Source organism: Vitis vinifera, chromosome 8 (assembly GCF_030704535.1).
Source record: "Vitis vinifera cultivar Pinot Noir 40024 chromosome 8, ASM3070453v1".
NCBI classification, from domain to species: Eukaryota; Viridiplantae; Streptophyta; class Magnoliopsida; order Vitales; family Vitaceae; genus Vitis; species Vitis vinifera.
The window spans coordinates 7,932,461-7,959,505 of record NC_081812.1 but is presented as its reverse complement, the minus strand read 5'-3'; the positions used below and the strand labels follow the sequence as shown (position 1 = coordinate 7,959,505).

Here is a 27,045-nt window from a genome sequence, read left to right as displayed (position 1 = left end):
TGAGAGAGCCGCCCCTGTGCGGGCCCCACTAGATGCGCCGCCACATTTAGATGATTCTGCCTCTCAGAGGAGATACCATACGAGAAGAGCATCTGCCACACCTGTGGCCCCTACTCAGATTCCACTTCGGGGTCCTCCTACAAAGAAATCCAAGACTTCAAAGCAAGGAGAGTCCTCTAGAGCGCCTCGGGATTCACAGTCTCAGCCGCCATCCATCAGACGCCCTAGACCCAGCTCGCCTATTGAGGGCAACTCAGATTGCCGGTCCAAATCATTTCATGCCGAGGCATATTTTGAGCACACTATGTTGCGCCAGCAGACTGACTTGCGGGATTCATACAACCTACTTCAGAGGTACCATCTTGTACCCTTTATGACTCCGCCCCAGTTCTTTTATCCTCGAGTAGTTTTAGACTTTTACCAGTCTATGACTACTCGTGGCATCCCGGTACCAGCCTCGATACTTTTTACCATTGATGGACGCCAGGGTATTTTGGGGGCTCGACAGATTGCCGAGGCTTTCCATATCCCTTATGCACCAGCTGATCCCACTTTATTTAGACGTTGGGTCCCACTTTCTGAGTGGGACATGGTTCGTAGCCTATCTCGAGGGACATCTTCCCAGAGGACCATTTTCAGGAGGGAGCTTCCCCCAGGGATGCTCTTAGTTGATGTGGTGCTTCGCACCAACCTTTTTCCTCTTCAGCATACAGTACAGAGGCGAGGGGCCATTTTAGAGGCATTATTTCGTATCTCTGAGGGCTACTACTTTGGTCCTCATCATTTGATTATGGCCGCTCTCCTCCATTTTGAGGAGAAGGTGCATAAGCGGCGTCTTACGAGGGCGACCTCCATTCAGTTACTTTTTCCTCGGTTGCTTTGCCATGTTTTGGCGCATATGGGTTTTCCTGCAGACCCTCAGGCTGAGCCTCGTCGCCATTGTCGAGAGAGCTTCTCTCTTAAACACTGGACTCAGCTATCGCTCCATCAGCATTCCCCAGAACTTCCCGAGCCAAGGGAAGTCCCTCCTACTCCATCCACTTCAGTTCCCTCGGAGCCTGTACCAGAGGCAGCATCATCTGATGCTCCACCTGCTGTTCCTCCTACCGCAGAGCCGCCCATCACTATCCCTGGTTCAGAGTACCGTGCCTTGCTTGCTTCTTTTCAGACTCTGACCACTACTCAGACGACCATTATGGAGCGTATGGACCACTTCCAGACTCAGCAGGACCAGCAGACTCTCATTCTCCGTGACATTCAGCAGCACCTCGGTCTTGTGCCACCAGCTCCACCTGTAGCGGTGCCTTCCTCAGTGCCAGCAGAGGATCCCTCCTATCCACCAGAGGAGCCTACTACTTGATCATACGATCACTCCTCTTCCCTTTTTTGTATCTATATTCTATGTTTTTTGGATGTCTTATGTATTTTGGACCACTTTTATACTAGGATTGGATATATTCCATGTTTGTCTTGTATATTGTACTCTCTCAGTTTATATAGACATCTTTCTTTTTGTGTATTTTAGCTATTCCTTTTTATTTCCTCTAATCATCACTGTTATGATTTTTCTTTTCTTATGCAACATGTGGTTTCTCCTCTCTATTCAGAGTACCTTATTATAAGGAGGTATCACTTCCTCCCTTTTATTACCATTTGCTTTTAGAACATTGGGGACAATGTTCATCCTAGTTGGGGGGAGAGTTGAGGAAGTAAATTGTTGAATTTTTTTTTTTTTTGGTTAAGTTATTTTGCTAACAAATTTTTTGCAAACTCTCCTTGTTTTCTTAAAGATAAATTCTCAAAAATAAATAGGAGAAATTAAATTCTTATCTTATTGCCATAGTCTTAGAGTTTGTATTATGCTTATTAAAGTTGATAAATTGTTGAAGCTCCTTTTGATTTCAATCTTAAGTCTTCCACTCTAATCTTGTCACACACTGAACACATTAGATTCCAGTTATAAGATAGAAAACTTTTTCACCCCCTAAACTTAGGAAATTTTTGACTTGGTGCCATTGACCTCATTCTATTAGTGTTGGGACACCTTATAAAAGGCCAATGTGTCTTATGAAAATTTTTTTGCTTCACTTGCTTTGAAACCTGAGCAAGGTCCGAGGGGTATATGGTGAAAATCTTTAAAACCTGGTGCCCTAAGCCTTCAATGGTTGGGAGCCACCGACCTCACTGCTCGTTACATGGGTGGATGGGTGGAGTATATTAAAAAAAAAAAAAAAAAAAAAAAAGAAGAGGTGCGTTCTTAGCCTTCTATATATGAGTTAGTGTTGCTAAAGTTAGAGAAAAACCTTAGTTGAGGGGAGAATATAGTTTGACACACTATAACTGGAAACTAAGCATCTTAACACTTAGATTTTTGTGGAAGATTAAGAGTTGGTCCTTTGGGAGTGGAAATTATTTTGATACTCAAATTTGCATAATGCCCGCTTTTTGAATGTTGTGATAGGTAAGTTATTTGATGACTCTTGTTGATGATTGAGTTTTATATCCTTGACTATTCACAAGAGAGTTTGATCCAATCATGCCACTTGGTTATTTTTTGGAGTGATCAGCATGATTTTGTAAAATATTATATTATCTATTCTTCTTTATTTTTCTTTCCTTCATTGCTCAGGGACTAGCAATGTGTCAGTTGGGGGGAGTGATTACTACCCAAAAAGTGCTATTTTACACCTTTAATGCATTATGTTTTAAGCACTTTTGTGTAGTAGTTCTCCATCTTTAGTCCAATTGGCATGTTAAGGACCTAGCAATGTCTTCTAATCATATTTGTGGCTAGTTTTAATGTTTTGATAGCTTTTTGGATCATTAAGACAAGTCAAGCAAAGGAGAGAAGCAAAGTGAAAAAAAATCAAGATGTAGCAGCTGCAGTCTTATTTCACACTTTTGGAGCACTTTCCGAAGTCCATTTTTTACATGCTATATACCATTTCAAAGCTCTGGAAGTCAAGAATCTAACGCTTCAAACCGTGTACGATTTGGAGCTGAAATGAGGAAGATATGGCCTTCGGAAGCCAACTGCTCCAGCATATGCGAAAATTTCGCATTCCACAAGAGCATATGCGAAATTCGCATAACATTCGCATATGGTTCGCATAACCCATGCGTGTTGCGAATTTTGCTCTGCCCTTTGCCGACTCCACTTTAGATATTTTCCTTTGTATTTTGTGATGTAATTTCCTTTATTATCCTTGTAATTAACCAATCATAAGCTATGGCTTTTGTAAAGACTTTATAAGGGGTGGAAATCACCTCTTGAAACATATGGAATATGTATTACGTTTTTACACTTAGAATTTTGCAGAGCTCTCTCATTCTCTTTGCTCTTTACTATTTTCTTTTTCTTGGAAGCCAAACAACCTCTAAGGATGTTTGCCCGGAGGATGAGAGGCTAAACTTTCGGTTTCTTGGAGTAAAGGAAGCTAGGTGAAAAGTCCAGATGAAAAGGTAGAAAGCTTCCATGCATTAAATTCAGGTAGTTGGAATTCATAAATGGCTTCTAAATCCAAAGTTTTGCTTTAAACCCCTTAGAATCACTTTGAATGACCAATACATGGTAAGCTTCAGGTCTTTATGGATGCTTATTGCTAGATTCATATTAGTCCATTAGTTATCATGTACGAGTCATTGGAAAGTGATTCAAGGTGAAGACCCATAGTGTCTTAAGCCATTAATGGACCTTGAATACCATTTCTATTGATCTTTTATGGATTAAATCTTCATTGTCAAACCTATACCGGTTCGGGAAATAACTATAGGTTAAATCCCCAATGCAAGAAGAAAAATCCGGAATTTTCCACTTTCTATTCTGAACTTGATCCTAGCAACCCTTAGCTCCGGGAGACTTTCTTTCTTCCATTTTTAATTAGTTTATGTTAGTTTAGTTTCAAACACTTTCAAAACAAATTTTATTTTCTTTTAAACTTTAAGTTTTTGATTAAGGAAATCATTAAATACAATTTCTAATTTTGAATACATCACTGGTAGAATGAAAACCCATCCCAAAGTTCGACCCTAGAGCCACTATACTATAGTAGCTTTACTACATTAGTATGAGGTCATAGGTTTTATAAATGTTTTTGATTAAATGACCCATTTGGAGTTACACGCGAATCAGGAAGCGTTGTTGCGGATCATTTAGCGTCCTTACCAATAATCGAGAGTAGGCCAATTGATGATGATTTTCCAGATGAGCAGTTTGTTGCTATGACTAGATTATCAGGATGGCGCATGTACTTCGATGGAGCAGCTAATCATTCAGGGTATGGGATAGGTGTTTTGTTGGTATCTCCCCAGGGTGATCACATCTCGAGATCTGTTCGTTTAACATTTCCTGATTACTATCCCACCACAAATAATATTGTTGAGTATGAGGCATGTATCCTCGGTTTAGAGACTGCATTAGAGCTTGGCATCACACAGATGGATGTACTTGGTGATTCCGATCTAGTGCTCAGACAGGTTCGGGGTGACTGGAAGACCAGAGACGCGAAGTTGAAGCCATACCATGCCTACTTGGAGTTATTGATTGAGAAATTTGAAGAGTTGAAATACATTCATCTCCCTAGAGCACATAATCAGTTTGTTGATGCTTTGGCTACCTTAGCTTCTACAGTTGATATTCCAACTAATGTGGTAGTTCGTCCTTTACTGATTGAGACTAGATCTACGCCTGCATATTATCATTTGATTGATGAGATAGAGGTCCAAGATGACCTACCATGGTTTCATGACATTCGTCAGTTTCTTAGATTTGGCACATACCCTGAAGCTGCGACAGCTAAGGATCGGAGAGCGTTGAGGCAGTTAGCCACTAGATTTGTGATATGTGGGGAGACCTTATACAGACGATCAGTTGATGGAATATTACTATTATGTTTGGATCGAGCCTCTGCAGATCGAGTGATGAGACAGGTTCATGCAGGAGTTTGTGGTCCGCATATGGGAAGACACATGTTGACCTGTAAGATCATGAGGGCTGGCTATTTCTGGTTGACCATGGAGACAGATTGTTGCCAGTTTGTCCAGAGATGCTCAGAGTGTCAGATGCATGGGGATCTTATTCATGTAGCACCCTCAGAGTTGCATGCTTTGACATCACCATGGCCATTCTCAGTATGGGGTATTGATATCATTGGAAAGATCTCGCCGAAATCTTCCAATGGCCATGAGTTCATCTTAGTAGCCATTGATTATTTTACCAAGTGGGTGGAAGCTGCATCATATGCGAAGTTGACATCTACTAGAGTTGCTAGTTTCATCAGGTCACACATCATTTGTCGCTACGGAGTTCCACACGAGTTGATTTCAGATAGGGGTGCACACTTTAGAGCTGAAGTCGAAACTTTGTTACAGAAGTATGGCATCCAACACCACAGATCGTCTGCATACAGGCCACAAACTAATGGAGCTGTAGAGGCTACAAATAAGAACATTAAGAGAATTCTGAGAAAGATGGTCAACACTTCTCGAGATTGGTCAGAGAAGCTTCCTTTTGCCTTGTGGGCATATCGTACTTCTTTTCGTACTCCTACAGAAGCTACACCTTACTCCTTAGTTTATGGTATGGAGGCTGTTTTGCCAATCGAGACAGAGATGGGTTCTTTAAGAGTGACTCTTGAGCAGCAGATTTCAGAGACAGAGTGGGCCCAGGCTCGATTTGATCAGCTTAACCTTTTAGATGAGAGGAGATTGAGAGCAGCGGATCATGTTCAGGACTATCAGAGAAAAATGGCTCGTGCCTTCAAGAAAAGGGTCAAGCCTAGACCACTACATAAGGGAGATTTGGTTTTGAGGATGCTCAGAGGTTTGATTGGAGACCCTAGAGGGAATTTCAGACCTAATTGGAGTGGACCTTATGTTATTCGAGAGCTAACTCCAGAAGGGGCGGCATGGTTGACTGACCTAGATGGAAACCAATTTTTGGAACCAACCAATGTGGATCAACTGAAGAAGTATTACGTTTAAGATCATGGTCAAAGGATGGGTGGCCATCATTTCGATTAGCCTTATACCTTATCGCACCCATTTCACATACATCCCGTTGCTAGCCCCTTGAGCCCCATGAGTACATTAAAGCCTTTCATTCTTATAGCTCTGCTTACCTTTCATCACCTGGGTAGGGGCCCTTGGTTGTGTATGAATGTTTTACTTGGTTAGTCTCGTGAGTTTCAGCTATTTGATCTATTTTCATTTTTTTTTCTTGTCATCATCCTTTACTATTCTACTTCTATCATGTTTCATTATTGTTCATTTTCCATCTACTTTCGTGTTTTGTCTTTCCTTGCTTCGTCTCATCCTCTTTATTTTCTCTAGTCGATGACTTTTCACATTTTTTGGTGCATCAAGGTAGTCATGTCACACCCTTCATTCCATCTGTTGACTTTGATTTGGATACCTTAGCTTGAGAGGTGACCTTAGGGTGGGGGGTTTTATATACATGTCAGTGATTGGAGTTGACATACTTTTGGGGGTTTGTGTATGATTCATATTTTCATTAGGGATTGGAGAGAGTTCATTCATTTCTATTCTTTGCTCAGTGGGGTTTTGGTTTATTGATACTAGTGTTCACAAAAAGCAAAAAAAAAAAAAAAAAAAAAAACAAAACAAAAAAAATAAACAAAAAAAAACAAAAAAAAAAGCAAGAAAAAAAAAAAAAGGTTGTGACAATAAGTTTGTTTATGGTAGCATATTCCACTGGGCATTCATTGATGTTTAAGGACTGTTCATTGAGCTCGTATGTGAGCCTATCTGAGAGCATCATGTTCCTTGCATTACTCATGTTTTCTGAGTAACAATAGTTTGATGAGAGTTTTGTGTGATCCTTCGCTTCATGGATCAGGGTTGGTATACATTGGGTGTGAGGATTGGGTAACCCATCACTAGGATCTCCAAATCACTGTCTTCACTTCCATTCCATTTTTGGTGATATGATTTTCCTTGGCTGCACTAATATGAGTTAGTCATCATCCTTGTATCTTCTCGCTTCTCTCATTCATTTTCGATCATCTCTTTTCATGTTGATTATTCCATATTTATTCTTTTCTTCCATTAATACATGTCTTCGTTTTAGTAGCCTCTTCATATCGATTACATCGCGTTGAAGACCTGACCACTTCCCTTTTCTCTTATAGTTCGTCATTGACACTTCCATTGTTCGCTATCGAGTTAGTTGGCTCACGAGATTACCCTGCACATCACATCTTACACACAAGGGTATTGGGTTTGATCATTGGATACTTGAGCCTAGTTTCCTTTCATTTCTTTTACCCTATAACCTAAGCCTACATTACGGTCCGTGTCGTAAGACCACCCTGAGGCCATGAGATTAAACGTTATCTTTGACAGTCTCCAATTGGGCAGGTCTTAACAATTGGTTGAAATATGGGTGTTGCTATGCTTTCCCTTATGGAAGATGCTTCGAGTGACATTTGGTTCCTCTTATGCTTAGTCTGATGATGTTTGGCAGAACATGAGTATGAAGATAGTGTTTAACTAGTGATATCAGTCCTGTTTCTTTGACACACCATATGCCTATACTGGGGCATATTACCCTCATCATGGGATTTTCCTAGTTGTGATTGGATTGTACGACTCCCACATCCATGATTTATAGAGATGCTTGACTAGTAATGATAGACCCTTGTCATACGCTACGCATCTACTCTGGTACACCTTGGCCCAGTACCTTGGGTTATCATCATATGAGCGTGTTATTTTTCTCTTGGGATGCTAAGATTTGTTTGAATGTTGGGTGCATAAAGGGGATAATCAATGTTGTTCGATTATCTTGAGACTTGATCATCAGATGTCATACTGGGGCATATCCCTTTCTTGTTAAGGTGAACTGATTGGAGTAGTAATGCATGGGTGGATGGTTTGTATTAATTACTCACTTCACGTAAGGATCATCTGTTACACTGGAGTATATTTCTCGCTTTGAGGAGATGGGTGGCTTTGTGCCTTGTATTTATGATTATCTATTCTACATGGGAGATTGATGTCTCTATGATCAGTTTTTGTTTTCGTAGCCAGTTTATCTCCTTATATGAGCACATTTCTTCAGTTTTATAATTTGTGATATTGTGATTGGCTACATATGACATTGCTTGAGATTGAGACGGACCCCACCAAATTTCACCCAAAAAGTATCGATGGACTCCCTTGTCAAGAGTTTATGAGATGATTTGTTTTCGCCATAGTAGTTCTTTTGTCAAATTATGATGTGCATTTGTTAAGCTTTATCTTTGAGATCAGTTGACAAGGAATTCATTTGAGATATGAAGAAATTTGTATATACTTCTCGAGACCTTTGACATGAGGTGTTGCTTCTTTCTTATTACGATGTTTGCAGCTGCTTGTTTCATTGGACATTTTAGCAGCTTGATGCAACCGTGATACTGGGGCATCCCCCCTTCTTTGAGATTATCAAGCTTAGGTTTTGATTTTTTTATATAGGTCGTCATATCGGGGCATATCCCTTGAGTAGAAGTTATCCAATTTTTTTCACCATTATTTTCATAGGCGTTCAGAGCCATCATTTTCATAGGCATTCAAAGCCACCACTTTTATAGGCGTTCAGAGCCACCACTTTCATAGGCGTTCAGAGCCATCATTTTCATAGGCGTTCAGAGCCACCATCATTTTCATAGGCGTTCAGAGCCACCACTTTTATAGGCGTTCAGAGCCACCACTTTCATAGACGTTCAGAGCCATCACTTTTATAGGCGTTCAGAGCCACCGCTTTCATAGGCGTTCCGAGCCATCACTTTCATAGGCGTTCAGAGCCATCATTTTCATAGGCGTTCAGAGCCACCATCATTTTCATAGGCGTTCAGAGCCACCATTTGCATAGGCGTTCAGAGCCATCATTTTCATAGGCGTTCAGAGCCATCACTATTTTCATAGGCATTCAGAGCCATCACCATTTTCATAGGCGTTCAGAGCCATCACCACTTTCATAGGCGTTCAGAGCCACTATTTTCATAGGCGTTCAGAGCCATCATTTTCATAGGCGTTCAGAGCCATCACTTTCACAGGCGTTCAGAGCCATCACTTTCATAGGCATTCAGAGCCACCGTTTTCATAGGCGTTCAGAGCCATCACTTTCATAGGCGTTCAGAGCCACCATCACTTTCATAGGCATTCAGAGCCATCATTTTCATAGGCGTTCAGAGCCATCACCATTTTCATAGGCGTTCAGAGCCATCACCACTTTCATAGGCGTTCAGAGCCACTATTTTCATAGGCGTTCAGAGCCATCATTTTCATAGGCGTTCAGAGCCATCATTTTCATAGGCGTTCAGAGCCACCACTTTCATAGGCATTCAGAGCCACCACTTTTATAGGCATTCAGAGCCATCACCACTTTCATAGGTTTTCAGATCCATCACTTTCATAGGCGTTCAGAGCCATCATTTTCATAGGCGTTCAAAGCCATCACTTTCATAGGCGTTCAGAGCCATCACTTTCATAGGCATTCAAAGCCACCATTTTCATAGGCGTTCAGAGCCATCACTTTCATAGGCGTTTAGAGCCACCATCACTTTCATAGGCGTTCAGAGCCATCATTTTCATAGGCGTTCAGAGCCACCACTTTCATAGGCGTTCAGAGCCACCACTTTTATAGGCGTTCAAAGCCATCACCACTTTCATAGACGTTCAGAGCCACCACTTTCATAGGCGTTCAGAGCCATCATCACTTTTATAGGCGTCCAGAGCCACCATTTTCATAGGCGTTCAGAGCCACCATTTGCATAGGCGTTCAGAGTCACTTTCTATAAACCTCTTATTCAGGGTATTTCTTTCCTTGCATATGGTTTATCTTGGGATTTATTGCATCATGTGCTAAGACAAAATTTCTGGTATTTCTTAGTTCTTCGGTATAGTTCATTTCGTTCCACTCATTACTCGTGTTTCCCCTCATATTCCTTACACTCATGATCTCTACCGAAGAGGGGCATATTTGTAGACCCTGTATTTTGTCATACTAGCACATGTTCTATTACGTGTCCGTTTGATACTTTATAATAATTCTCTGATGACCCATTGGGCACCACCTTAGGCCCACTTTTGCACCCTAGGCCCATTTAGATACACCTGGCCCGGTAGGTACACTCCTAGGTCACTTATATATATATATATATATATATATATATATATATATATATATTTTATTTTATTATTATTATTATTATTGGTAAGCTTAATTCTCTAAGATTAGTTTCTTGATTGATGAATTTTTGAGACTAGGTGAGTATTTAGCTTGATATTTCTTTATTATTTTATTTGGGTTGCCTGAGATGAGTTTTCGATGTTTAATTGTATCAACTTAATGTTCTATTTTTATTTTCATTTTATCTTTTTATTTATTCATTTATTTATTTATTTTTATTTTTTTTCATTTGTGTTTTAGTTTAATATTTAGATTATTGTTATGTGCGTGTGGTATTTATTTATTTTTCCTGCTTTATTTGTTCATTGATCCACTTATTTATTTTCAGAAAATTGTAAGTGACTAGGGATCTTATATTATCATTAGTACCAGTATTATTAGTTGTCTTTATTATTATCAATATTATTATTATTATTATTATTATTATAATCATTATTATTATTATTTTTATCATCACCTTTGTTATTCTTAATACCATTATTATTTAGTTATATTATGCTTTTACTATGTCATTTTATTTTCATTTTTTTATTGTATTTTGTTTTTTTTATTGCCTTATTTACTTTGTTTTTATTATATAAAAAAATAAATAAACAATAGAAAAGGAAAGTCGGTGGACTACATAAATAAGAAGAAGAAGAAGAAAAGAAAAAAAAGAAAGATATTTTGTGGAAAAAATTAAAAGTCAAAAGCCAGCAAGAAGCATGGGGATTAAGAAAGTTGTTATTTTTTAAAAACAAAGAAAGGGAGAGTAGAAAAAGGGATTTTCTTGGAGAGAAAGAAAAGTGGGGGGTATTTTCCCGAAGAGGGAAGCTGTAGGGAAGTCTAAAGGGTGAAGTCTGGAGAGGAAAAAGAGAAGGAAAGTTGGAAGGGTTAGCAGGCTGCATGGAATGAAGAGAAGCTTGGGAAAATGGTGAGAGGGAGTTTTCGAAGAGTTTGGCACGGGAAAATGCAGAGAAGGGAAGTCTTGAAGAGGAAGAAAGGAACGGCCGTAGGTAAGATGGGTTACATACTGAACTTGGTTGATTTATGGATTATTGTTTACATTTAGTTGTTGTTGATCTCACTATCATTCTTGAGGACTGGCTCGGTGTTAGTGTGACTCTGTTTTGAATTGGATTCTTCTGAACCATTTTCTAAGGTTTCCGACATTGTTTTATATGTATTGTAGATTTGTTTAGCTTCAATTGGGTCTCTTTTGTTAGGGCTAGGGTTTGTGGGGGTTTATGGTCTGGTCAATTTGGGGGCTGTTCTTCGTGTAATTTTCTGGGAACAACTCTGCTTCGTTTCTTTATTTTTATTTTGTTATTCGGAGAATTTTCGATCCAGGAGGAACCCTCCCCAGCTTGATGGTAGAAAGCTTTCTTTTCAAGTCTTGGTAAAAGAGGCGCTTCGTGACATATTGCCAAGGAGTCCAATGAACGGTCCATGCTTATATGATACCCCCCCTATACCTAGCTCCAACTTCTCATGACTCATACTCGTTGGAAAATAATAAGGTTGGTGAACGGGTTGATGTTGATTCAAGGAAGCGAAATCCCGCTGAATTCGTGTTGTGGAAGAATGTAAGGCCTGGTGAGTCAAGTCAGGACAACCCGTGGGATTTTAAAATACCAGGACGACACGTAGAGTTTCAGCATAATGAGTGCACGTTATTTGACCTTCAAATTTGATATTCCTGGCGGTGGAAAGTGGGTTTGGATGTTTCCATGCATGGCTGCATCTTGCTCATCCCACGCTCATGCCCATTTCGTGCCCGTTTCTTCCCATCCATATTCATACCCATGTAAACGAAGCTCCATGCAAATGCCATGTGACACCCAGACGTGATGTTTTTAAGCATGTCGCGAGTCTATTGCTGCCTTTTAGGAAGTGGAATGAGGCTCTACATGGTGATTTGTGTGCTGCCAGGTGTACATGGGCTGCGGGCTGTTGCTTTAGTGGAGAAATGGAGCTTCGTTATCCGTCTTCCAGAAGAGGCCACTCACTAAGGACATAAGAAAGTTTAAATAAACTATGATGAAAAGTCAATGGTGGCATGGTATTTCCCATAAGTGGCAAGCACTTCAAGTTTTCTTTTGGAATAAATTAGTGACTGTTGCGTGGCCCAGTTGTGGTCTCATGTGGTGGATTTTATTATTATTTTTCTTATTACTATTTTTACCCTTTTTTTTTACATGTCAAGTTTGGATATTTTTCTTTAGTGGAATTATTATTATAATAGGTAAGTGGATTGAATTTTATTACTAGTGCCGGCATATACTTGTTTCATTTTAATATGACAATACGGGAATTGTGTTTAGGGTTAGCTTTTGGTTTATTATATTAAATTCGGAAAATATAATTTTTTTTTATGTAGTTTTACTTTAAGAAAAAATATATATATATAGTTTGATTTTTATTTAATTTAGTTTTGATTCATTTAATTATTAGTTGTTTATTTATTTATTTGCTACTAATTTAATGCTTTGTAACTTATTTATTTATTTATGAGATTGAACCTATGGGTTAAAGATTTAGTTTAAAAAAAAAATAAAAAAAAAAAATCTATTGAAGGTGGTTTGAATTGGCTTTAGGTTTAGTTAAAATTATAGTATGTCGAAATGATTGATTTTTATGTGTTAAGTATTATATTCTAAACTTGCCTTGATTAGTGATAAAAATGTTTGTTAAGCTCAAATTTATTTTATTGATGTAAGTTTATTAAAAATAAAAATAAAAATAAAAATTATTTAATTCCTTGAGTTCGTATTTTGTTTCATTCATATTTTATTGCATTCATATTTATTTGTTTGTGTCATCAACTTATCCATTTGATCATGAGTTTAATTTTGTAGGTTAGAAATTTAGTCTCAGGTAGTTTTTTTTTTAATTTAATTTGTGGTTAAGGTAAAATTTTAGTTTGTTAAAATAATTGATCATGTGTGTTAAGAATTTAAGTTTAGATTGACTTTAATTAATGTTTAGTTGTTTTTAAGCCTAGATTTCATTTTAATAATGTAAGTTTATTTCAAAATTAGATTCCCTGGATTCATATTTTGTTTTAGTTTCCTTTCGTTTAAATTGATTCATTTTAATTATTTTAGGAGTTTGTATAATTTTAGGTCATTAATAAAATCAATTCTATTTTTGAAAATTCATGCCTTTAGTTTACTTTGATTTAGTTTCGCACATCTATTCGATTTAGGTATTTTATATAATATTAGTTCATTAATAAAGTTAATTCTATGTTTGAAAATTATTGTTTGCTTTGATTTAATTTAACTCATTTTAATCAGTCTAGATGTGTTTGTGTGTTTAATTGATTTCATGTTAATTCTTGATTGTTATTCTTAATAGATGTGTTTCTTGAATATTTGACATTAATTCTTGGTGGGTATCTGGTTAGCTTATTTGATCTAAGTTTGAATAGTTTATTGCTTTGGTAGTCTCTAGTAAAATTTACTTTCCGGAGGCTATCGGAAAATAGTGAAGATTGGCCCCCATTCTCACCGACTATGTACCATCTGTTTATTTATTATTTTTATTTTTATTCTCATACATGAAAAAAAAAAATATAATTTTCAAAACGTTGATCTTCACATTTCGATTTTCAAAAATTCCAATTTTTCAAAAATTTCTATTTTCGAAATAATTTACCAAAATTTCATTTTTTTTAGTTTAATTTTCCGAAATTCTATTCTCGAAGTCCCAATTTTCCAAATTTACAATTTTTAAAATTTAATTTTCCGAAATTTCATTTTTCAAAAATAACCCTTCCAAATTTTCAATTTTTTAATTTAATTTTTCAAAATTCCATTCTCAAAATTCCCATTTTCCAAAATTCCAAATTTATTTTTTTTATTACTTTTTTTATTTTTTATTATTTAATTTAATTTAAATTTATTTATTTATTTATTTATTTTGAAATATCATTCTCAAAGAGACTTCCAAAATTTTCAAGCTCACTTTTTTTAAAATAAAATTCCACACTTCCGAAATTTCAAATTTAATTTTCAAAATTCCTCTTTTCAATTTTTTTTTTAAAAAGTGAATAAGCTTTCATAATTCCAAAATGATGGAATTTATGAGAATTAATTCATAGCAAAAATAAATTGGGCTTTGGTGGGGGCCCGACATTCATAACACTTTTTTTGAAAATAATTCAAGTAAGTTGTGCTCTCCATTCTGTTTGATTTTGATTTAGTTTTGTATGAGATTGTTTTTACACTTGTCATTGTACACTAACCTTGTTTTCATGACAGCGCTTTATTAGCTGCTAATAAGGTACACTCTCACTCTCACTTCGTTTATCATTTCGTCATCATGACTTATTTTTGAACTATGATCGTTTTGGTATCCGTTGATCTTCTAGTTAATTGCCATGTCTGGTTCACCTTATTTAGTAGAGACCCATTTTTTTAGGGGCTTAGAGGGGTGCTACGGTCATTACCGTACCTTCCCAATAAGTTACCTGATCCCCGAATCCAGACTCAGGTTTTTCGCAGACAGCTTTTCCAAAAAAAATCAGAAGTCCATTTAGGGGTTTTATTCTTACTTGTTTTCCCCTTTAAAAATAAATAAAAGTAAGTGGCGACTCCAAGTCTTTTCTAAAAATCATATTTTTCACCTAAATAAACGAAAAGCGAGTCTCGCCGATCGAGTGGGAACGCATCATTAAAAATGCGGGGTCCACAGTGACCTTAGGGCTTTAGATGCTAGGAAAAGCTATGGGTTCTGGATGACATTAACAACTTTGGCTCGTGACTTGAGAGCTTTAGATGAGATGAACAAATCATGACTATGGTTAAGATGAATGACTCTAGGTCGTGAGCTTAGGGCTTTAGATGCTATGAACAGCTCAGGGTTATGGTTGACCCGATCGACTCTAGGTCTTAAGCTTAAGGCTTTAGATGCTATGAAGAGGTGAGGGTTATGGATGATATGAATGACTTTAGGTCGTGAGCTCAGGGCTCTAAGTACTATGATTGGCTCAAGGCTGTGGTTCACATGAACAACTCCAGGTTATGAGCATAGGGCCCTAGATGCTATCAACAACTCAAGGCTATGGATGACATAAACGACTTCGTGTTGCGAACTTAAGGCTTAGGATGCTATGAATCATTCAAGGCTATGGATAACATGAATGGCTCCGGGTCGTGACCTCAAGGCTATAGATGCTATCAAAATCTTAGGGTTGTGGTTGAGATAAAGGACTTTAGGTCATGAGTGATTTAAGGTTATGAGCTTAGGGATTTAGAAGCTACAAACAACTCAGGGTAGTGGTCGAGATGAATTACTCTAGGTCATGAGATGAGGGCTTTAGATGCTATGAAAAGCTCAAGGGTGTGGATGACATGAACAACTCGGGGTCATGAGCTAAGGGATCTAGATGCTATGAACAACTCAAGGCTTTTGATAACATGAACGACTCTGGGTCTTGAGATTAAGGTTCTTCATGACATGAACAATTCAGGGATGTCGATGACATAGACGACTTCAAGTCATAGGCTTAGGGTTTTAGATGCTTTGAACAACTGAAGGCTTTGGATGACATGAATGACTTCGAGTCATGAGCTTAGGTCTCTAGATGGTATGAAAAACTCAGGGTTGGGGATGACATGAATGACTCCAGGTCATGAGCTTAGGGATTTAGATGCTATGAATAGCGCAGGATAGTGGTGGACATGCACGACTCTAGGTTGTGAGCTAAGTGCTCTAGATGCTATGAACAGGTCACGCTTATGGTTGGCATTAATGAATCTAGATCGTGAGATTAAGGCTTTTGATGCTATGAACATATCAGGGTTGTGGATGACATAAATGACTTTGTATCATGAGTTTAAGGTTCTAAATGTTATGAAAAACTCAAGGTTGTGAATGTCATGAAGGACTCCGATTTGTGAGATGATGTCTTTAGATGTTAAGAAAAGCTTAGGGTTGTGGATGACATGAATTACTCCAGGTCATGAGCTTAGGGCTTTTGGCATAATGAACAGCTTAAGGCAGTAGTCGACATGAATGACTTTGGGTCATCAACTTATAGCTCTAGATACTATGAAAAGCTTAGGGCTATGGATGACATGAACGACTCCGGGTCATAAGATAAGGGCTTTAGATGTTCTAAACAACATAGGGTTATGGATGACATGAACGAATTTGTGTCTTAAGCTTAGGATTATTATCAATAGCTAAGGGTTGTGGATGTGATAAATGAATTTAGGTTGTGAGCCTGGGGCTATAGATGCAATGAAAATCTTAGGGCTACGGAGGACATGAACGACTCCAGGTCATGAGCTCAAGGCCTTAAATGTTATGAACTACGCGTGGTAGTGGTTGACATGCACGACTCCGGGTCATGTACTAAGCGCTCTAGATGCCATTAATAACTCATGGTTGTGGTTGACATGAATAACTCCGAGTCGTGAGGTGAGGGTTCTAGATTCTATGAACAACTTAGGGATATGCATGACATGATCAACTTGGGGATGTGAGCTCAAGGCTCTAGGTGTTATGAATAAGTGACGATTGTGGTTAACATGAACAACTCCTGCATGTGAGCTCAAGGCTTTAGATTGTAGGAGTAACTTAGGGCTATGGATGACATAAGCTACTCCAAGTAGTGAGATCAGGGCTCAAGAGGCTATGAACAACTCAACATTACGGATAATATGAACGAATTGGGATCCCCTAAGCTCAAGGCTCTATATATTATGAATAGCCTACGATTCTGGATGACATAAGCTAGTCTCATCGTTAACATAAGGCTTTAGATGATATGAAAAGCTTAGGGTTTTGGATTATTAGAATGACTCAGGATCTTGTCAATTTAGGCCTTTAAATGCTATGAATAGCTAGGGGTTGTGGATGATAAGAACAATTCATGGTCGTGAGCCCATGGCTCTAAATCCGATGAATAATTAAAGGTTGTGGATGACATGAATGACTCTAAGTCATGGATGTCATTTAGAACTCTAGGTCGTGGATGTCATTTAGAACTCTAGGTCATGAACTTAGGGCTTTAGATGTTATGAACAACTTTGAGTAGTGATTAACATGGCTGACTCCAATTTGGGAGCCCAAGGGTTTAGATGCTATGAACAACACATGGCTATAGATGACATGAATGACTTCAAGTCGTGAGCTTAGGGCTTTAGTGTTGTGAATAGTTGAGGGTTGTGGATGACATGAATGACTCTGAGTCATGTGTTGACGGCTCTAAATCCTATGAATAGATCAAGGCTATGGTGGACATAAATGACTCCATGTTGTGAGCTCAAGACATTAGATGTTATGAAAAGCTCATGGCAATGGATGACATGAAGGACTATGGGTTGTAAGCTTAGGGTTGTGGCTAACATGAACAACTTCGGGTCATGAGCTCAAGGCTCTAGATGCTATGACCAACACACAGTTTTGGATGATATGAACGAATCAGTATCCCATGATCTCAAGTCTCTAGATTCTATGAATAGTTCAAGGCAGAGGATCATATCAATGATTAGATGCTATGAAAAGCTCATGGCAATGGATGACATGAAGGACTCCAGATTGTGAGCTCAGGGTTGTGGCTATGATTCGACTCATGGTAGCTTAGCTTTAAAGGCGTATCAACAAAATTTATACCTTAAATACTATTACTAAAGTAGCCAAGCTACTATAGCATAGTGGTTCTAGGATCGTTCATTGGGAAGGGTTTTCGCAAACACTAGTGATACTAGGAAAATAGGTGATTTTCTTATGGATGTTAGCTTTAAAAGAAGATGTAAATGCTTTAGAAAGATTGAAACTAATCTAAGCTAACATTAAAGACTAAAATGAAAGGGTGTAAAAATAAGTTTCTCAAAGATAGGATAGCTATGCTCTGGCTCTTATGCAAATTGGAAATCTCAGGATAGGCTCCTCGCGTTGGGGTTGCAACTATGGTGATGCTTGCTTCCCGAACCGGTATGGATTTAGCAAATCAAGTTTTAATCCTTTAAAATGGCAAAACAGATGGTAGTGAATTTCATCAATGGTTATTCATCTTAGACTTCCTTTGAATGGCTCGTAAGAGATAACTAATGGTCTAAATCCAAAAGCTTACCAAATATTGGCAACTCAAAGTCATTCCAGGTGATAAACTCACCTTTCAATGGCCATTGAAATTGGTTCTAACGGATTAATGCAAAACTTGGAATTGAAAACCTCACCTTCCAATAGCTCGTAGGAGATAACTAATGGATAGAAATCCAAAAGCTTATCAAGTATTGGCCGTTGGAAGTTGTCCAAAGGAAATAAAAACCAAACTTTGCATTAATGAACCTGTAATGAAAAACGACTACCTTACCTTCCAGGTGCGAGAAATTTCCATGGGATTGCATCCAAGTCATCACATAACATCCATACTTTGAGAAACTAAAAGTTTTAGCCAATCATCCTCTGAGGAAAAGCCCTCAGAGGCTGTTTGGCTACTAAGAAAATAGAAATGGGGAAGAACAGGAGAAGAGAGAAAAATAGAGCAAGGCTCTGTATAGTCTATATATTTATATCTTTTACATCTCCATCCGTCTCTGTATGTTTTTTACAATGGATGCACGGGAATATATATAGAGAAGTTTTTCCAACCTTCCTAGATAAGAAATCTTATGATTGGTGGATTACAAGGAGAAGAATGGAAATTTATACAAAAATATCTAAAAGAAAAGATCTAAAGTGGAGTCGGCGGAACAGAGGAAAATTCGCACCACGCATGGGCTGTGCGAATTTTGAAGGTGTTGTGCGAGTGTTGTGCGAGTTTCGCACAAGCTTCGCACAAGCTGAAGGTGTTGTGCGAATTTCGCACAAGCCTGGAGCAGTTGTCTTCCGAAGGCTATATCTTCCTCATTTCAGCTCGAAATTGTACACGGTTTGAAGCATTGGATTCTTGACTTCCTGAGATTTGAAATGGTATATAGCATGTAGAAAATGGACTTCGGGAAGTGCTCCAAAAGTGCGAAGGAAGACTGCAGCTGCTGTCTTCTATTTTTTCATTCTGTTTGTTTTTCCTCTTTGCTTCCCTCGTTTACTTGGCTTGTCTTAATGATCCAAAAAGCTATCAAAACACTAAAACTAGCCACAAATATGATTAGAAGTCATTGCTAGGTCCTTAACATGCCAATTGGGATAAAGATGGAGAACTACTACACAAAAGTGCTTAAAACATAATGAATTAAAGGCGCAAAATGACACTTTTTGGGTAGTAATCACTCCCCCCAACTAACACATTGCTAGTCCCTGAGCAATGAAGGAGAGAGAAATAAAGAAAAATAGATAATATAATAATTTACAAAACCATGCTGATCACTCCAAAAAATAATCAAGTGGCATGATTGGATCAAACTCTCACATGGAACATGAAAGAAATAAAACTCAAACTTCAATAGGAGCTATCAAATAATTTGCCTAGTCACAATTCATAAAGAGTAGGCATTATGCAAATTTAAGCTTCAAAATAATTTCCACTCTTAAAGGACCAACACTTAATCTTCCACAAAAATCTAAGTGTTATTTATTAGTTTCCGGATATAGTATGTCAAACTAATCTCTCCCCTCAACCTAGTTCTTTTCAAAGCTTAGCAAACTAATCAACCTCCAATAGGCTAAGAACGCACCTCTTTTCTTTCACATTTTTTTCTTGTAGGAGTGCAAAGCTTAAAGGCATTCTTTTCTAAATTGTCCATGTAACGGGGGTCCATCGATGACTCCCAACCAATCAAGGTTTAGGGCATCAAGCTTTAAGGATTTTTCAACCACTAACTCCTCGGATTTCACCCCGGACTTTTGAGAATGAATTTTTAATACCCAAGCACCTACAATATGTTAAACTCCACCTATTCACCCATGTAACGAGCATTGAGGTCGGTGACTCCCAACCAATTAAGGCTTAGGGCACCAGGTTTTAAAGATTTTCACCATATACCCCTGGGACCTTGCTCGGGTTTCAAGGCAAGTAAAACATTTTTATTTTTCTTTCTTTTTCCAAAGACTCATTGGCCTTTTACAAGGTGTCCCAACACTATTAAATGAGGTCAAAGGTACCAAGTCTAAAATTTTCCTAAGTCAAGAGGGAAATAGTTTTTCATCTTATAAACAGAACCTAGTGTGCACGATGTGTGATAAACTTAAAGTGGAAGAAATAAGGTTGAAATCAATAGGAGTTCAATAATTCATCAACTTTAATAAACATAATACAAACTCTAAGTCAAGTAAAAAGATAAAAATTCAATTTCTCCCATTTCATTTTGAAAATTTTTCCTTAATAACCATGGAGAGTAAAAAAAATTTTAAAATTAAGCAAAAAGCAACTAAATTACCAAAATAACTTAACATTAATAACAAAAACTTCCTTCCTCAACTCTCCCCCTAACCAAGCTGAACATTGTCCTCAATGTGACAAAAACGATTGAAAAATAGGGAGGAAGTGGTACCTCCTGAGTGACATGGAGTCTGAGTCGAATAGGAGAAACCACATGTTTCAAAAAAAACAAAAGAGTTAGTGAGTAGAGAAAATAGAAAAATGCCAAGTTTTAAACAAGAATTGATGTCTATATATGATGCATCATCAGTAATACATCCAATCCCAGAATATAAGACATCAAAACATGGAATTATGTATACTAATATAATATGTAAAGACAAAAAGTAAAGAGATGATCAAATAATGGTAAGGTCCTGTGGAGTTGATGCATCTGTGGTGGCCTTCTGAGTGGGTTGGAACAGGACTTTGGTCTCTGTTCTGGTATTCTCGTAGGATGGCATAGTCTCCTCAACTGGAGCTCTCAGCTGGAGCTATGGGCTTTGATGGTTTAAGGAGGTCAAGAATGGAGTGAGAGGCTTCATGTGTGTGATCCCAGGGTGCGCGAGGCTCTCTGACTACTTTGGGGAGCTGAGGCATAGCCTCCTCGGGTCTTAGGCATAATGGGGCAAAGAAATGAGGCTCAGAGGCTTGGGATTGGGGAGGGTAGGGATGAAGAAGCTCAAAAATTCGCACAAGGGGGGTGTTGTGCGAGTGTTGTGCGAAAATTTTGCATTCCTGTGGTTCTCCATGACAGAGAGCATGGTTTTGAAATTTTGTCACAAAAACGAATTCGCACAAGGTTCGCACAAGGTTCGCATTCCTGTGAAATTCGCATTGAGATTTTGGGAAGGGACCGAGAGCATGTATTTTTGAAAATTGGCACAAAAGCAAATTCGCACAAGGGATGTGTTGTGCGAAAATTTCGCACAACAGGAAGTGTTGTGTGAAAATTGCTGAGTCTTGGTTTTTCTCCCCTGTTTTCCCTTGTTTTCACCATAACTTCGATTTTTGCAAGCATCATACCTGCATGAACACTTCAAAACTCATCTTAAAAACATATTAAAACTAAATTAAAGCTAAGAATTCAAACTAAAACATGCATAAATTTAAAGAAAGCATAGAATTTAAATGAAGTTGATAGCATGTACCCCAAAAAGAAAATGAACTATTTAGCTCATCCTCACTCACACACCCACTTCATGCTGAATTCCCCCTGGATCCCAAACAAAATTGGCATCCTTCCCATTTGGTCCAAGGGAATTTGTTTCTCTTCTCTTCCCTGGAGAAGTGGATGCTTTAAAGGGTTCAGGTAACCCTTTATCATCTTGAACCTTACGATTTTCAATGGAAGGTTGGTCCATAGAGTTGTCATAGCAATCCCCCACCAAAGTGTCGATCTTCAACACTTTCCTTGATCTTTTTGCATTGGTTTCTTGAAGGTTATGGTGGGGTTGAGGAGGAAGCTTCTTTTTCCCCCTTGCTATGTCGAGATTGGTGAGCTTCTCAATGGAGTCTTGAACTTTTTCTATCCTTAGTGATAGATCATTATAAACCCCCTCCATTCTTACATTTATTGAACTCTCCAAATTATCAATCTTTTCATTAAGATGAGAGTTGATCTTTTTTTGTTCACCTACAAAGTCCTCCATGACTTTGCTTATCTTCAAAATGGCTTGCTCCAATGAAGATGTACTCATTGATGGTTGAGGTTGAGGTTGGGTTGTAAGGTTGGGATGGTTATTCCAACTTGAGGTGTAGGAGCTTTGGTAACCGTACATGTCTCTCACAGTTGGAATGGTAGGGCACTCCCCTACCGTATGCTCATATGAATCATCTCCATTCAAAGCATACTTACTACCCCATTGGCTTTGTTGAACTTGCCTTTTCCCTAATTCAATCTGATCCCTCATGGATAAGTATGCAAATTTGTCCTTCTCATGATCATAATGAGAGCTTTGATCTTCGTGTGGAATTTCCATTTCTAAAAAAAATGATATTCAACTAAGGCTCTTTTCTTCAACTTGTACCAGGGTTCCCTCTTGGTCTCGAATCCAACAAGGAATGCACAAATTGAAATTAAAACAAAAATAAAAGAAAAGAGAATAAAAAATTTAACTAAATAAAAACTAAACTAAAAAAAAATTATAAGAAAACTCACCAAACTTGTGATGAAGATCACAAGTTACCCTTAATGGTTGCTTCACTATGCTTGTGGCACCTTCCCCGGCAACGTCGCTATTTCATGCGACTCATGGTAGCTTAGCTTTAAAGGCGTATCAACAAAATTTATACCTTAAATACTATTACTAAAGTAGCCAAGCTACTATAGCATAGTGGTTCTAGGATCGTTCACTGGGAAGGGTTTTCACAAACACTAGTGATATTAGGAAAATAGGTGATTTTCTTATGGATGTTAGCTTTAAAAGAAGATGTAAATGTTTTAGAAAGATTGAAACTAATCTAAGCTAACATTAAAGACTAAAATGAAAGGGTGTAAAAATAAGTTTCTCAAAGATAGGATAGCTATGCTCTGGCTCTTATGCAAATTGGAAATCTCAGGATAGGCTCCTCGCGTTGGGGTTGCAACTATGGTGATGCTTGCTTCCCGAACCGGTATGGATTTAGCAAATCAAGTTTTAATCCTTTAAAATGGCAAAACAGATGGTAGTGAATTTCATCAATGGTTATTCACCTTAGACTTCCTTTGAATGGCTCGTAAGAGATAACTAATGGTCTAAATCCAAAAGCTTACCAAATATTGGCAACTCAAAGTCATTCCAGGTGATAAACTCACCTTTCAATGGCCATTGAAATTGGTTCTAACGGATTAATGCAAAACTTGGAATTGAAAACCTCACCTTCCAATAGCTCGTAGGAGATAACTAATGGATAGAAATCCAAAAGCTTATCAAGTATTGGCCATTGGAAGTTGTCCAAAGGAAATAAAAACTAAACTTTGCATTAATGAACCTGTAATGAAAAACGACTACCTTACCTTCCAGGTGCGAGAAATTTCCATGGGATTGCATCCAAGTCATCACATAACATCCATACTTTGAGAAACTAAAAGTTTTAGCCAATCATCCTCTGAGGAAAAGCCCTCAGAGGCTATTTGGCTACTAAGAAAATAGAAATGGGGAAGAACAGGAGAAGAGAGAAAAACAGAGCAAGGCTCTGTATAGTCTATATATTTATATCTTTTACATCTCCATCCGTCTCTGTATATTTTTTACAATGGATGCACGGGAATATATATAGAGAAGTTTTTCCAACCTTCTTAGCTAAGAAATCTTATGATTGGTGGATTACAAGGAGAAGAATGGAAATTTATACAAAAATATCTAAAAGAAAAGATCTAAAGTGGAGTCGGCGGAACAGAGGAAAATTCGCACCACGCATGGGCTGTGCGAATTTTGAAGGTGTTGTGTGAGTTTCACACAAGCTTCGCACAAGATGAAGGTGTTGTGCGAGTGTTGTGCGAGTTTCGCACAAGCTGAAGGTGTTGTGCGAATTTCGCACAAGCCTGGAGCAGTTGTCTTCCGAAGGCCATATCTTCCTCATTTCAGCTCCAAATCGTACACGGTTTGAAGCGTTGGATTCTTGACTTCCTGAGATTTGAAATGGTATATAGAATGTAGAAATGGACTTCGGGAAGTGCTCCAAAAGTGTGAAGGAATACTGCAACTGCTGTCCTCTGTTTTCTTCATTCTGTTTATTTTTCCTCTTTGCTTCCCTCCTTTACTTGGCTTGTCTTAATGATCCAAAAAGCTGTCAAAACACTAAAAATAGCCACAAATATGATTAGAAGTCATTGCTAGGTCCTTAACATACCAATTGGGATAAAGATGGAGAACTACTACACAAAAGTGCTTAAAACATAATGAATTAAAGGCGCAAAATGACACTTTTTGGGTAGTAATCAGGCTAACATGAACTGCTCTGAGTCGTGAGCTCAAGGCTTTAGATGCTGTGACAAACACACAATTTTGGATGATATGAACATTTCAATATCCCATGATCTCAGGCCTCTAGATTCTATGAATAGTTCAAGGAAAGGGATCATATCACTGATTCTTGGTCGTGAGCCTATGAGTCCAAATGCTATGAACAACTCAGGGTTGTGGATGAAATTAAAGACTTTGAGTCATAAGTTCAAGGCTCTAGATATAATTAAAATCTCAGAGTTGTGGATAATATGAACAACTCCGGGTCACTGGCTTAGGGATTTAGATGCTACGAATAGCTCAGAGTTGTGGTTACATGAATGACTTCGAGTCATGAGCTGAAGGCTCTTGATGCTATGAACAACACAGGGTTATGACAGATATGTGCTACTCTGGCTCGTGAGTTAAAGGTTATAGATTTTATCAACAACTTAGTATTATGGATGATATGAACAACTTGAGAACCCTTGAGGTCAAGCCTCTAGATGTTATGCATAGCTCAAGGTTTTGGATTAGATAAATAATTCTGCATCATGAGCTAAGGGCTATGGATGACATGAACGACTCTGGGTCGTGGACTCAAGGCTCTAGATGCTATGAACAACATAGGGTTATGGTTGACATGAACAACTTCGGGTAATGAGCTCAAGGCTCTAGATGCAATGAAAAGCTTCAGACTATGAAGGACATAAATGACTCTGGGTCGTGAGCTCAAGGCTCTACATACTATAAATAGCTTAAGGCTATGGTTAGCATGAATGAATCCAAGTCGTAAGGTTAGGGCTCCAGATACTACACAAAGCTCAGGCATGTGGTTGACAAAAACGAATCTGGGTTGTAAGATTAAGGCTCTAGATGCTATGAACAACTCAGAGTTATGGATGATATGAATGACTAGGGATCCCGTGAGCTTAGGCCTCTAGATGCTATGAACAAATCAAGGCATTGGATGATACGAATGGTTCATGGTCATGAGCCTATGAGTCTAAATGCTAGGAACAACTTAGGGCTATGGATGCCATGAATAACTCCAAGTCATTAGCTCAGGCCACTATATGCTATGCATAGCATAGGGTCGTCATTGACATGAATAATTCTAAGTCATGATCTTAGGACTCTAGATGTTATGAAAAGCTCTCGGTTGTGGTTGATAGGAAGAACTTTAGGTCATGAGCTTAAGGCTCCATATACTATGAAAAGCTCATTATGGTGGTTGACATGAACTATTTCGGGTCATAAGCTCAGGGCTCTAGATGCTATGAACAACTGAGAGTTATGGATGATATTAACAACTAAAGATCTTATGAGCTTAGGCCTCTAGATGCTATGAAGAACTAAGGGTTGAGAATGATATGAATGATTCTTAGTCCTGAGCCTATGAGCTTCAATGCTATGAACAAATGAGCGCTCTAGATGCCATGAAAAGCTCAGAGTTGTTGATGACATGAATGACTCTAGGTTGTGAGCTCAGGGCTCTAAGTGCTATGAACAAATCATGGTTGTGGTTGACATCAATGACTTTGGCTTGTGAGCACATGGCTATAGATACTATCAAAAGCTCCAAGTTGTAGTGGACATGAATGACTCTTGGTCATAAGCTCAAGGATCCAGATGTTAAGAAAAAATCAGGCCAGTGCTTGACATGAATGACTCTGGGTCCTGAGTTTAGGGCTCTAGATGCTATGAACAACTCAGGCTTAAGGTTAACTTGAATGACACAGGGTCATGAGCATGGAGCTCTAAATTCTATGAACAGCTCAGAGTTGTGGATGATATGAATGACTCAGGATCCTACGAGCCAAGGCCTCTAGATGCTTTGAACAACTTAGGGTTAATGATGATACAAATGATTCTTGGCCATGAGCCTATGAATCTAAATGTTATGAACAACTTAGGGTTGTGGATGACATGAACAACTTTAGGTCCTAAGCATAGGGCTGTAGATGTTATGAACAACTCAGAGTTGTGGTTGACATGAACGACTTTGAGTTGTGAGCTTAGGACTCTGGATGCAATGAATAACTCAAGGCGATGGATGACATGAAAGATTCTGGGTCGTTAGCTGAGGGCTTTAGATGCTATGAACAACTCAGGGTTGTGTCTTACATGAACGACTCTTGGTTGTGAGCTTAAGGCTCTAAATGCTATGCATAGCTCAAGGCTAAGGATGACATGAACAACTCTAGGTCGTAAGCTCAGAGCTTTAGATACTATGATCAACTCAGAGCTATGGTTGACATGAATGACTTCGAGTTGTGAGCTCAAGACTCTAGATGCAATGAATAGCTCAAGGTTATGGATGACATGAATGATTCCGGGTCGTGAGCTTAGGGCTTTAGATGCTATGAACAACCCAGGGTTGTGTTTTACATGAACGACTCCTAGTCATGAGCTTAGGGCTCTAAATGCTATGAACAGCTCAGGGTTATGGATGACATGAAGAACTACGGGTCATGAGTTTAGGGCTTTAGATACTATGACCAACTCAGAGCTATGGTTGACCTGAATGACTGTTGGTCATGAGCTCGAAGCTCTAGATCCTATGCACAACTTAACATTGTGGATGATATGAATGACTCAGGATCCCGTGAGCTTAGGCCTCTAGATACTATGAA

At 38.3% G+C, this 27,045-nt stretch overlaps 1 protein-coding gene across 1 annotated transcript in view; it reads left to right on the top strand.

Annotated features, from left to right (window-relative positions):
* Positions 1 to 898: 898 nt before the first annotated feature.
* The window catches only part of LOC100854783 (uncharacterized), a 62,845-nt gene continuing 36,698 nt past the window's right edge, over positions 899 to 27,045 (top strand). The window contains exons 1-2 of the mRNA XM_010655013.1: positions 899 to 1,250; positions 4,133 to 5,657. Of these exons, the coding sequence (XP_010653315.1) occupies positions 899 to 1,250; positions 4,133 to 5,657 (1,877 nt within the window). The remainder of the gene's footprint in view (positions 1,251 to 4,132; positions 5,658 to 27,045) is intronic.